Source organism: Rhagoletis pomonella, unplaced genomic scaffold, assembly GCF_013731165.1.
Source record: "Rhagoletis pomonella isolate Grant_MI unplaced genomic scaffold, Rhpom_1.0 Rhpom_scaffold_00008, whole genome shotgun sequence".
Classification (NCBI taxonomy): Eukaryota; Metazoa; Arthropoda; class Insecta; order Diptera; family Tephritidae; genus Rhagoletis; species Rhagoletis pomonella.
Genome location: NW_023458562.1, coordinates 33748016 through 33760517, shown reverse-complemented (window position 1 = coordinate 33760517; position 12502 = coordinate 33748016). Strand labels below are relative to the sequence as shown.

The 12502-nt window shown below is 35.8% G+C and overlaps 1 protein-coding gene across 1 annotated transcript in view; it reads left to right on the top strand.

Annotated features, from left to right (window-relative positions):
• The window catches only part of LOC118744654 (protein unzipped), a 79375-nt gene extending 67425 nt beyond the window's left edge, over positions 1-11950 (top strand). Inside the window, exons 3-5 of the mRNA XM_036477810.1 lie at positions 8555-9458; positions 10664-11013; positions 11174-11950. Of these exons, the coding sequence (XP_036333703.1) occupies positions 8696-9458; positions 10664-11013; positions 11174-11599 (1539 nt within the window). The 5' untranslated portion in view covers positions 8555-8695 and the 3' untranslated portion in view covers positions 11600-11950. The remainder of the gene's footprint in view (positions 1-8554; positions 9459-10663; positions 11014-11173) is intronic.
• The last annotated feature ends 552 nt before the right edge of the window (positions 11951-12502 follow it).

Sequence of the window (12502 nt, the reverse complement as noted above, 5' to 3'; positions counted from 1 at the left end):
AATTACACTGTGCGACAGCCGGAACCAGCCCGGATTTTGTTAATATTTTCTGAAAGTATACCCATCCAGTAGTAAAACACTAGATGGATTTGCAAAATTTGCTCGTATTTTTAGTTTAAGGCCTACTAAAGTTTTCATGCCTCGGCCTAAAAGTAGTTTTCAAAAAAGTGGAAAAAATTGTTAAAATAAATATCTGAGCGAAATTAAAGGTTAAGACATATATAGTAAAATTTCATGGGAAATATTTTAATAGAACATTCTAACCCATTAGCTTCCGCCTCAAAAGGATCGTTTTGACCTTTACTTCAAGAACCCGAAAGAGCAGTTACACAATTATTTAATACTACCTCCTAGCTTTCTTTACCTTAAACTGTAGCTACCTTTGTACCACTTCAGTAAACAAAACATGATGAGATCAAATTGAACAACTATTTCTCTTTCTAGCAAATGTGTTTAGGTTCTTCTTAAAGGCCAACAAGTGCTTTAAATCTTTACCTCCTATTCTACTCATCTTCCAAACGGCATTCATTGATATTCGAGCTGATAAAATTTTGAAGTCGGAAATTAAAACATAAAAACACCAATATGCCTCAACTTCCAACTGGCGTTTTGCTGAATTCATTTAGAAAATCAGCAAATAATGCAATTTAAAACCGTCATAATAAGTGCTGTCAATACGATAATCGCAACGCTTCAAATAACCAAGGGATATGCGAAGTTTCTTCCGTTCGATGCACAAAAACAAATTTATAGAAGTGTTTCATATGTACTAACTAAAGTACACTGGAAAAAATTACTTAAATTTATGAACGAATTATGCTTACTAGAACAATGCGAAGTAGCCAAAAATATAGTATACAATAAACGGCAATATCAACTTGAGTTATGCCGAATTTCCACTAGGCATTGAAATGACAAGAAATTTATGCCATTTAAAAAATGCCATGTGGAAATGAACCTAATGACTATGTTTTTAATGTAATGACACGATAATTTTTTAATGCCCGACTTTGTCATTTGTCATTTTTTGCCATTCAATTCCTAGTGTAAATCCAGCATTAGGTTACAATAAATATCGGGCGCTAAGTTTTCGAAGACTGTATATGTAAGTATGTGTGTGTTTGTGGATATGTTGCGATGACCATATCGATAACTAAACCGATACCGATTTCGATAAATATATCGATAAGGTTTCAAAAATTTATCGGTAGTAATTTCAATAAAAGACGCAAAATTAAAAAAAGATTATTCAAAATAATGATTATGTCTAGCATTACTTTTTTTTATTTTGTAGTAGTTTTAGGTTTCTTCGTTATTTAATAAGCGAACACTACAGCAAAGAAATGGAAGCGTTTCATTGGAACGCACCGTACTGCAAATTCTAAAAATTAATGTTAGTTTTTACATACTAGAGCGGTTGATATCGATAAAGATGTTTTTTTTTTTTTTAAACATACTTTGTATAGCAGAAAACGCTACTTAAACTTGCACTTTATTACACTAGAATTGAAAACTACATACTCAGAATGTTTCTAAAGAGTGTAATTAAAAAGCTCAAAATTTTGAGGCAACATTATCGAAATTTGCTAATTTTTGTACAAAGTTTGAAATTTTGACTCTAAACAATCCAACTAAAATGTTTAAAATTTTGATGAACATTTTTTTAAATTCGCTGCATGTTTATAAACGATCTACAAAGTTTAAAAACTTGATTTTCATTGTTTTTTAGATGGTAAGCTGTATTTTATTAAAAAAATTAACATTATTTAAACAAAGAAAAACAAACAAAGCTTGCTCTACCCTATTTACATTCTCGCCGCCGTAATTGCGATGCAATTTATGTTATTTTTAAAGTTTTTTTTTTTAGTATACGCCATTTTATTTTTTTACGTGAACGTAGTATATCTACTGTATATATCACTTTATTTTTCCCCCCTTAAGGCCCTTAATTTCGCTCCGTGTAAACTTCATACTTTGCTGGCAACAGTCTATCTATCCATCGGCGCCTTAGTCCTTAGACAAACATATTAACCATTTTCACTCAGCAATGTGCGCTGCTAAGTTTTAATCCCTTTTTTGGGTAGCTACTCCTTTTTCACTTTACATGGAACTATATATAATAAACTCCAGTAGATACCCACACGCTAATTTCCGCATTAGACATAATTGAGTTTGCTCATTGAAACACAGCCACAAATACATACGTATGTACTTAAATACATATGTATTCACATTCAAACTTCAGTGTATTCCAAAATATGTCCACGTCAGTACTTTTGCTTGTCATTGAATGAGTACTTGGTTGAATTCCTCACTTAACATTTGAGCAGGACATTCAATTTCATTTTATTGTTGTTGCTGCTGCTGGTTGAAATCCTGTTGGGTATGTTGTGTGACATGTTGGTTGGTTGGTTGGTTGGTTGGTTAACTGGCGATCTGACTGTCTGCTGTTTCGTGTTAGGTCGCATGTTGCATGTCGTACACACATTTTGTAAATTTTAACACAAACATATGAAATTTTACCATTGTTGGCTGTGGGTGTTTGCTTTGGAATGCCGGACATGAAAACCAGCTGATAAACAAAGGCGCCGGCGTCTAATGAACACATCAAAATACCAGCGCCTGAAAAGAGGTGGGGTAGGGAAATGTTACATCGAAGTAGGGAATGATTGGGCTTAAGTTGTTATTGTTGTTGTTAGTGGTGGACCCATCCGGCTTTTATGCTTAACTTTGCTGAGTAAATGACGAAAGTGGTTGTATTTATATAATTGTACACACCTAAGTACAATGTACGTACACGGGTGCCCGGCAGAGAAAGGTACTAGTTGTGAACTAAAATACTACTAATTTTTTATTGTATTTTTAATTTGCATTATTTTAAAAGAAAAAAAAACATATCTTTATTTAAGCTTATTTAATTTGTATGACATTTTTAACCGACATAAAAAAAAGGAGGAGGTTATCAAGTCGTCGGAATATATATATTTTTTTAATGTATGTTGCCGTATAATCTTTGGACGACGTTGCCCGATTTCTCTCATTCCTTTTTAAAAGAAAGGTGGTACTAAATCGGTTAAGATCCGATTATTGGATCATGAACAAGTTAACGGTACTTTAAAATCTTATATGAGAATTGAAGTTGGTTTTGTTTTTGCTTAAAAATTACTTGTTGTTTGTATATTTTTTTAATTTGTTTTAATTTCATATAATTTTTAGTGCATTTAAACTTATTTAAATTAACCTTTTTATTTAATTTATGTTTAGTACCATTTATTTATTGTAGTTAACCCTTTTTTGAAAACAATTTTGTTAAAATACTTAACAGTTATAAATTTGTAGATTATAATTGCTAAAAATAAAAAAAAAAACAATTTAACGATTTTTGAAAAATGAGAATCGCCGGGATATCTGGCCGGAAAAATATAAATCCAAATCTAGCAATTATTCTTGATCGAAAAAATAAAAATCAAAAAAAATTGCAATGATCTATCAAAAAAAAAAATATTTGTATCTAATTGTTACTTTCGATCCCCGCTTTTGAGTAACTTTTTTAAGTTTTGCTGTATTTTTTTTTTTTTAATTTCATTACATATTTTACAAGGAACACATTTGGTTTGGGCATTTGATTTAAATTTAATAGTAATTTTTTGAAAGTAGTATTTCTTTAATTCTATATTTTTATTGTTATTTTTTAAATTTTTCTGGAAATTTAAATCATTTTAAATTTTTAAAATGCAATGTCTATTTTAAATGGAAAATATTTTTTTTTAGTTTCATTTAATAATAACATAGGCCGAAAAAATTTCATAAAATTTTCTAACCAAGAATCAGACTATACTTTTCCAAAGGTCTTTGACGTGCTGAATTCGAATCTGATTCCATAATAGCCCAATCACGTCAGGTTTTCGAGATATTTACCCTAAAATTACAAAAATCACGATTTTTGGGCACATTTGGGCTCCTGTAACACGATGAAAAAATTTGTTTTTTGTAGAAAGATCATCTCGTTAACTAAAAGCACTACTCCTCCCCTCCAAAATTAATTTTAAACCTTTAAAAAATCTTTATTTGTCACGGAGAAGTCTTCTGTTGAATTTACTGAGTTTAGTAAATTCGTTGATATTCTACTAAACTGATACTGATACGGATCAGAAACGGTTGCCTTCACGCGACACCCCGGCCGGCATTCGAGATAAGACGAATTAAGATCGTCCTTGTACTGGCCTTGAGCTTGCCGCATCAACTCATAGCAGTAAAAGAACTAGTCGGTTACTACCTGTTGATCTATTACTTAGAATGTTTACCACCTTATTTGGCTTTTCACTGCAGGATATATACTAATTATATGTGTGAGTTTACTTATACTATGCATGTGTATCAGACTCATTCACTCCCCAACATGGCGCCCCCATTTGGTGACATATTGTTGTCCTAAGCCGACAGACCTATCAAATTATTTTTATACCAACACTTAACACAGCCATGCATACCTTCGATATTACACAAATGCCGATATACACAGTTACATATCCACATATATGTAAATATATATGGAAATGTGTATAGTCTGCGTAAGTCATTTTATTAATGGAGTTTATTAAGCGTTTCACTACTTTAACAAATGGCTTGCCATCGCCTGCTATACAAAGGCATAAAGCACAGGTGGACACCATTAAAACTGTTATTTTATACACTTGCATGCGTGCATATTTGTAAGTGTGTGTGACGTAACACTTTCCTGGGGATTTGTCTGACATTGGCGCAACTAATGATCAATGACTGTGTGGCTTGATTGACCAGCGCATCGCCACAATACCATTAATCCGTAGAATATGGCACCTGTGTGACCATACACATTTCATATATGTATGTATATACTGTACATACACTCATATACATAGGCATGCATACATTTATGGCTTTTGCTATTGATAAATGTGCACAGGTCTAGAGCTCGATAAGAATAGCTGCATAAGCACTTAGTTCTATTGATTGTGGGTTCATAAATAAATATACGCTTTGTAGTTGATTGTTAGCCAAGTACGCTTGTCTCGTTATTTCTTCGAAACACGCAAGTACTACTTAAGTACATATGTACATTAGGGTGCCCATCGAAAATGATTCTTTGTTTTTGGAAATTTCAGAACCCTATCCTCCAATTTTATTCGTTTTTATGAGAAATATTATTTCCTATTTTAATAGAATTTTTAAAGGACATTTAGAGCTCGCGACCTGAAGATTTAGGTCAGAAAATAGGATTTTGTAGATTTATGAGTTTTTGAATGACTATTTTTGATTCGATTTTAAAGATCGGATATGATCTGAGAAGAGGATATATGGGCCTTTAAAATGGTATTGGACTAGGCTTGTTGGAATTTTTTATCAGGTAAATTAAAAATAGACCCATATTTCTCGTAATTTTCTAAATTTTGACCATCGATAGTCTCTACAATTTCAAAATATGGTGCACTATCTAAAATTAAATCTATTTTCAAATAAACTGATATCTCCTTTATTGCAATCGCATAAAAATTGTCGAATTTAGGCGACTTATCTTGAATACGGGCTTGAATTTATATGTGTGTGTGTACCGGAATTTCAGATTTTTTTGAGCAGTTTGGCTAAAGAGTTCATCAATATTTATTCAAAATTGTTATATACAAACGCTCTTTAGCAAAAAAGTGGTTTTTGAAGAAATTTTAGGAAAATATGATTTATGATATATGCGTATCTCAAAAAGCTACTTGCCCGATCTCGACCAAATTTGCTATACACACTTGTGCTTACTTCCTTAAGTACCGTTTTAAATATTTTTGAAATCGGACGAATAAAATTACGGGGTAGGGTCTTCAAATTTCCACAAAAAAAGCATTTTCGATGGGCACCCTAATGAACATACATTGCTGGATATACTTTTTTACGCACAGTGTTACATATATGGCGCTCCTATTTCAAAATATTTTTCTGCTTCCATCGGTCAGTACAAAACTTTCGAAATGCCTCTACTGCATGCCACATACCAGTCCATATACTCAGGCACTAAAATCTCAGTTCATTTTAGTATCAGAAGGCACTCCAATAAACTCCGATTTATTATGGTTTCATTTTACTTCGTTATTCATTTGATACTTTTGTATTCGTCTGTTTGCCTCTTCATGCAGTAATTTGTCACCAACGCTTGCAATGGCATTGTGTATCCTTAGAATGGCTCACTCGCACTACGCACTTAAGTACTTACTTATGTGCATCCTCATAGTCCCACGACGACAACAACAAAGCAACACTTCATACAATTGGATCATTTGTGCACTCTTGCACAGATAATAATCTGTGAAAACTCACAATGCATCCTTTCAATTTGGAGTGTGCGTTTGAGTTAGCAAAATCTTATTCGCAACTGTTTGACAGGAAAAGAAAAAATATATTTCCTATTGTGCAGGAAATTCAGTAAAAAAAGTTGGTGAATTTTTTGAATTAACTTCGGAGAAAAATTCATTGGACCAAAGATTAAAGAGGAACTTTTTTAGAGATGTATTGAACAACATTTTATAGAGTAGGGGGAGAGAGAGAGGGATCTTGCAGCAGTAAGACAAGTTGCTAACGCTCAAATTCTTGTCAATGCGTTCAAGTCTAAGGTCTGGATAATGTAGCAGCCTAAACTCCCAACACATACAGAGTCCAGCCTGGCGTGCCAATATAAGCCCGGCTTCTGAATGCACCCCCTCGGAACACCCACCACGTCTTCACTTGGTTGGCCCATTAAATCCTCTCAGCTAACACGATTTTCCCTTTAGTCGAGCCACGTGGAAGCAGCAAGCCTCCTGTGCCTACCATTAGTTGAGCTTGTCAAATACGAGTGCCACTTAAATAACAACTAAAATACTACATTTTTAATGGAGTAGATGAAAGCTTAAATTTCCAAGGCGTAGCGACGCGTTGGAGACCAACTTTAGAGAAACTCAACATTTGCAATTCAACTTCCATGCTCTTGTGATAAATTTAAGGTATATTATAGGTATTTTATAAGTATAGAAAGCCGATTTCCATTTTTTTTCAACGTGTAGCGATTTTCCAATCTTATCTTGACTTTCAAAATATCCGCCTCATTGATGTTTTGCCCACAGATTACCTTTTTTACAGCCGCACAAATGTGCCGCTTTTCATCAAGAGCTAAATACATCACAGAGCTGGAGCGATTTCTTTATTAGTCTTCTTCATCGTTATCGCAGTAACCGCCTAAGTGATTTTGGCCGAGTCCACCAAAAAACGCCAGTCGTTTCTCTTCTGCGCCAAATGAGACCAATAAGAAATGCCAAATGAAGCCAAGTCCTTCTCCACAGGTCTTTCCATCGTAGAGGAGGCCTGCTTCTTCTTCTGCTATCGCGACTCACATTGTATACTTTCAGAGCTGGAACGTTTTTGTTCTGTTAATCAGCGTTTCGAAAAAACTGGAGAGCGTATTCGAACCAACACAGCGAGCTTACAACCAAGAGTATAAGTGCGTTTGTTTTCTTAGTCGGGGTTCTCCGACTCAACTTAACCTAGTTTAGCCAAAAAATAGCCTACGTTTTAATCAGCTTATTCTTGACTACGTCCAAAAATTGGCTAACCTAAGTTAAATTGAGTTGGAGAAACCAGCCCTTAGTGTTTCATTAGTTCATCTCTCAGCTTAGCTGTAAGGTCTCAGTATGCGCGAGCCCTAATATCAGTAACAAAGTCAGTTTGAGCTGATATCTGCTGTAGGAGGCAGCGAAATCCAAACAACCCTAAAACAGGCTTGAACTCCTTCAAAATTATTTGGTCAGTTAAGGGAGCTTATTTTTAAGGTTATAATTTACATTTTTTAAACTCATATATGTATGTACATATACATATCTTATACGCAAACAAAGAAAAAAGTCAATTTTACGTAAACTAATTTAATGATACTAATACTAGATGTCCTCTTTGATAGTACAGTGCATAGTAATTGCTTAAAGTACATCGCACTTTAAAAATGAGCTCTTACATAATTTTTGCCCTCTAAATTGCTAAGATGCACGTACACATATATTTTTCTTTTTTCTAATACTTCTTTGTTCTTCTTCTCCTCCTTACACATTTTTACAACCTACGGTTTCCCTTAATGTTAGTTTTTAAGCTTTTATAATTAAATTAAGTTCAAACACTGTAAAATAACTCATGGTTGTGTGTTTGATTATAATAAATAAATAAATAAATAAATAAACGTATCGATTTCCAACTTAATTGCGTAAAGCAAAATCAATTAAATAGAAAGCGATGCAAATCCATTTACCCTTGCGTAACCAAAGCACTTTTATGGCTGTCGTTTAAGTGACCACTTAACTCACACACATACGAACAATTAAAGCATAAAAGTATGTAAAAAGCGCTAAAAGTACATTTATACTAAAAGATATTCTATGTATATACTTCAACCTACACACATTCAGGAATACATTTATATTAAAATTCTAGCTTTTAACTTCCACCGCCATGTATGCCTCTAATGACCAACCTATACACTTTCTCTCTTATCTCATCCTCTTTACAGCTTTCCACAATCAAGCAATCAATCAACAATACAACAAACACTGTAAAGTAAAGGGCATTGTATTTGTCCGACCAACATTCTCTGAACAACTGTATCATCACTATTTGAGCACACTTCAAAACGCGACGAAAGAACTTCAAAATGTTGACAAATAGTCGACGAAACAAGATGCAGCAAAAGCTCTTTCCAGCGCCTTGTCGCTACAGCTGTACACTCAAACCGCTTTTGCTAGCGGCCGCAATTATGTTAGTGCATTCAATTGCACCGTCTAGCGCCAGCGTACATCCGGTACTCACATACACAAACGCATCCACACAGCTGGGTCAACTGGTCACCTCCAGCACTTTGGTGTGGGAGACGTACGACCCAAAGGATCCCAAGCAGCTAAAGTTTGCGGTCGAGGGCGGTAAATACATTACCGAGGACGAACACTATCCCATCTATGTGTGTCGTGTGACCATCGAGGGCATCACCACCAGCGGTCATACGGAGAAGATACTACAATCACATGTTTGTGTGGCGGCACATTACAAGCATGGCAAGTACGAACAGTTCGATGTGTTGGTGAATAAGGGGCACCTTGGCAAGATTATGTGGAAGCATTGGCGTAAATTCAATGCTGGCATACCCATTGGCGCCATACGCATCGGAGAGGATGACTATATTGGCCGCCATAAAGCGCCATCAACGGGCGAGAGCGGCGCTGAGCATCGCGGTGCCGATTATAATTTGGGTCGTTTGGATCCATTGGGTTTGGGTAAAATCAAGGTTATTGAAAGTGGTCGCGATAAGGACTATGATGAGGGTGAGGTGTTGATCGAGACCGAACCGTTTCGTTATGAATTGCGAGACATCAAATTGGATAGCATACGGCTGGATATGCGTGAGAACATCACTGATTTGGGTAAGTGGAAAGGCGTGTGTGTTTTGTGAATTCTGGAATGCAACGGGTTACAAGATGGCGACTTTTGAAATTAATTTTGAAAATAGTAGGGTTTTTTTATTAAGCCAGAAAAGATCTTGCAAGCTTCGAAAACCTCGTCACTTGAGACTGAGATATACAAATTTTAAACTTAAGGAGTTTGAAAGAATCTCCGGAATTTATTACCAAAAAGTCCCGCGAGTTTGACGACGAATAGTGCGAGCTTGTAGCTAAATGGGAATTAATGAAAGTATTAAGACACCCAAGCCATATATAAATCCGTTGATATTTATCTAACTAGTGATAGGATTCCCAGAGATCAGAAGACCTTTTACATAGCTTTCAGTCGCATTGTTATAGGAAGTTGCAAATATAGAAAAGAGTTGAAAGATTCTTCGCTGAAAGAGAATACTACCCGACTCCAATTTTAACATGTCTGCCTAAATTTTCGATATTTCGAATGAAACTGTTTCCATTACACCTTTAGCACTCAAGGTCAAAAGGGACACAAAAGCGGCTTCCTGAAATCGCCAGAAAGACAGAATTTATCAACGCCCAGAACTATTTACTCCAACCCGCACAGCTCGATTTGGGCATGATTTATGTATTAGAAGGCCGCGAATGAAATACCTTCCCATCGCTCGGCTGAGTTTAGCTCCAGAAGATCTCCTCACAATCTCGATGAAAAATGGGAGCGGTATGCCTTAAAGAAGTTTAAAGGTGCTGGGGAGCCACGATAATCTAAACTAACTTATGCTCAAATGTATGATACATCCGTAGGTTCGCACGACCTGTCTTCACATTTCTGTACTTGGTCGATTTCGTATTGAATTTTTAGGCTACTATGCTGCATATATTTAGGCGAACATTCTTTCAAAGCATTTTGGATACAAATATTTACCATAGCAATAGTAACTAAACTATTACGCAGATAGTAAGCTAGCTTCTTAAAGTCGGACCTTCTATTCGAAACTCTAGCTCAGCTATCCGTCCAAGCAGGGCGCAACTGTATATGTAATTCTTAACTCTAAACTTATTGAAATTAAATCGCAATTTAAATACTTTTGACGTAGCGAAACTTTAACCTTCTATCATCTTCTTCTAATTCCACAGTCATTTTCGTAACGCGTTGCATCTAAGCACACTTTTGTGATATCAAATTAATATCTTCTTTCTCTAAATTTCAGCTTCCAGCGTGCTGGCCAACCGTGGCGATATGTACATCCTAGTAGAGTCCGTTATGACTTACGAATTTGATTATGTGCAGTACTGGGGCTCACACGAAGGCGTGGCACGTGGCTTGCCCACAAAAGTCTACGAGAAAGATGTCACCGTGCCAACCGAAGTCAAATGGGGTTTGAAATATGTCGAAAAACGATCCGAAACGAAGTCGGTGCATACAAAACTCTGGCCAGGCACAGCTTTAAATGTTACCTTGAAGGGTAATTATGTGACGCTGGAAGCACCCTACAGCGCCAAATTGTATGCTTTCTATTATGGCATTGACGATAGCGTGTCGCGCAAGATCACAGCGGAGGTAAGTGCAGCATGTGAGTGTTGGTTTGGGTTGAAGATTTGGAATATACGCTTTTGTTAACAAAGATTTAAACGCAGGCCAACTACATGCATGCAATTAATTTAATATGTTCTTCCACTTAAAAGCATATTTTTCTTAACATTTTTTTGCCTACTTTTAGGTGCGCAAAAGCTACTTGAAAGACGTCAAACTTGAATTCAGTCCCGTCTATTGGATTGAGAATGGCACCTTTGTACCGACCACTACCACAACTTCAACCACATCCACTTCCACCACTACGAATCCCACTACAACCAGCCGCGAACCAGTGCCTATGCATGAACCACCAGTCGTGCAATTGAAAAATATCGGCGAAACACATTCGGGTCCCGATTCGTTGGAGAAATCGTTGCAGGACTCACCGCTCAGCAATGAGATACCCAGCGATGTACCCGAGAATTTGGCTGCCGAACAGCAAAAGACTTTACTGGCTGGCGTAACGGTAACAGGTAGTGGGCAACAACAATTACAACAACAAATATATGCGCTGCTCATAGCGCTGTTTGCGGTGACGCTGTGCGAGCGTATGACGCTGCGACGCATTTAGATTGACTTGGTGACCGCGCGAAGGGAATTAGCTGGCGTTTGGATGCAGAGTTGTTGAGGACTGGCGAAGTGTTGGGCAGCTTTCGGAGTGGGGTGTTGTAGGCTTAAGTGATTCAAATGGAAGTTTTGCATATGATTTGCTAGCTGTTGCGCCTGCAGCTGGCTAGTGCAGCGCTGTTTGTTTATTTTTCTATTTTTTTATTATTATTTTTTTTTTTAACAAAGCTTAGTAGTCGAGTATTGTATTTGAAAGTTCACTTTTGAGTTTACGAGTTCGAATTCGTTTTCTTTGTTAGCTACTGATAAATTTTGAGCTAAGAAATGCATATTTTAAAATCAAAAAAAAAAAAGGTAGGGAAAAAAGTGTGGGAAAAATAAGATACAATAAGCAAAAAGCGAAGAGGAATACAATAAAAATATAAAATGAAACAAAAATGTATTCTAATTAAGAAAATGCGAAAAATCCCAAATTTCGGACGCAGAAATTAACACAAAAAGATAATAGGCATTGTAATGGGTATAAACTGAATTAAGCGTAGAGTTTAGCGTTTAGTGTTTAGTTGTTGTTGTACCTGTTTTAACCGTCTGCAAATTGTTTAGCGCAAGCGAAGCAAAATGTACGCCCGTATTTGTAAATGTGAGACAGAAAAGAAAAAAAAAAAATGTGAAAAAGAAAGCAAAAGCAAAGCAAATCCAATAAAATCATGCAAATACTTATAACACAAAAGTAATGAAATAGTTAAAAAATATAGAAAAGGCTACTAACGACAATTTTTGAATTTTGAAAATGCTTTTTAAGACGGTTTGGATAGGCTAAGTACATACATACCTACATAACTATGTCCATATACATATACATATCTGTGCCTTTCAATTAAAGTGGCCTAAGTCGGGATATGCTCCT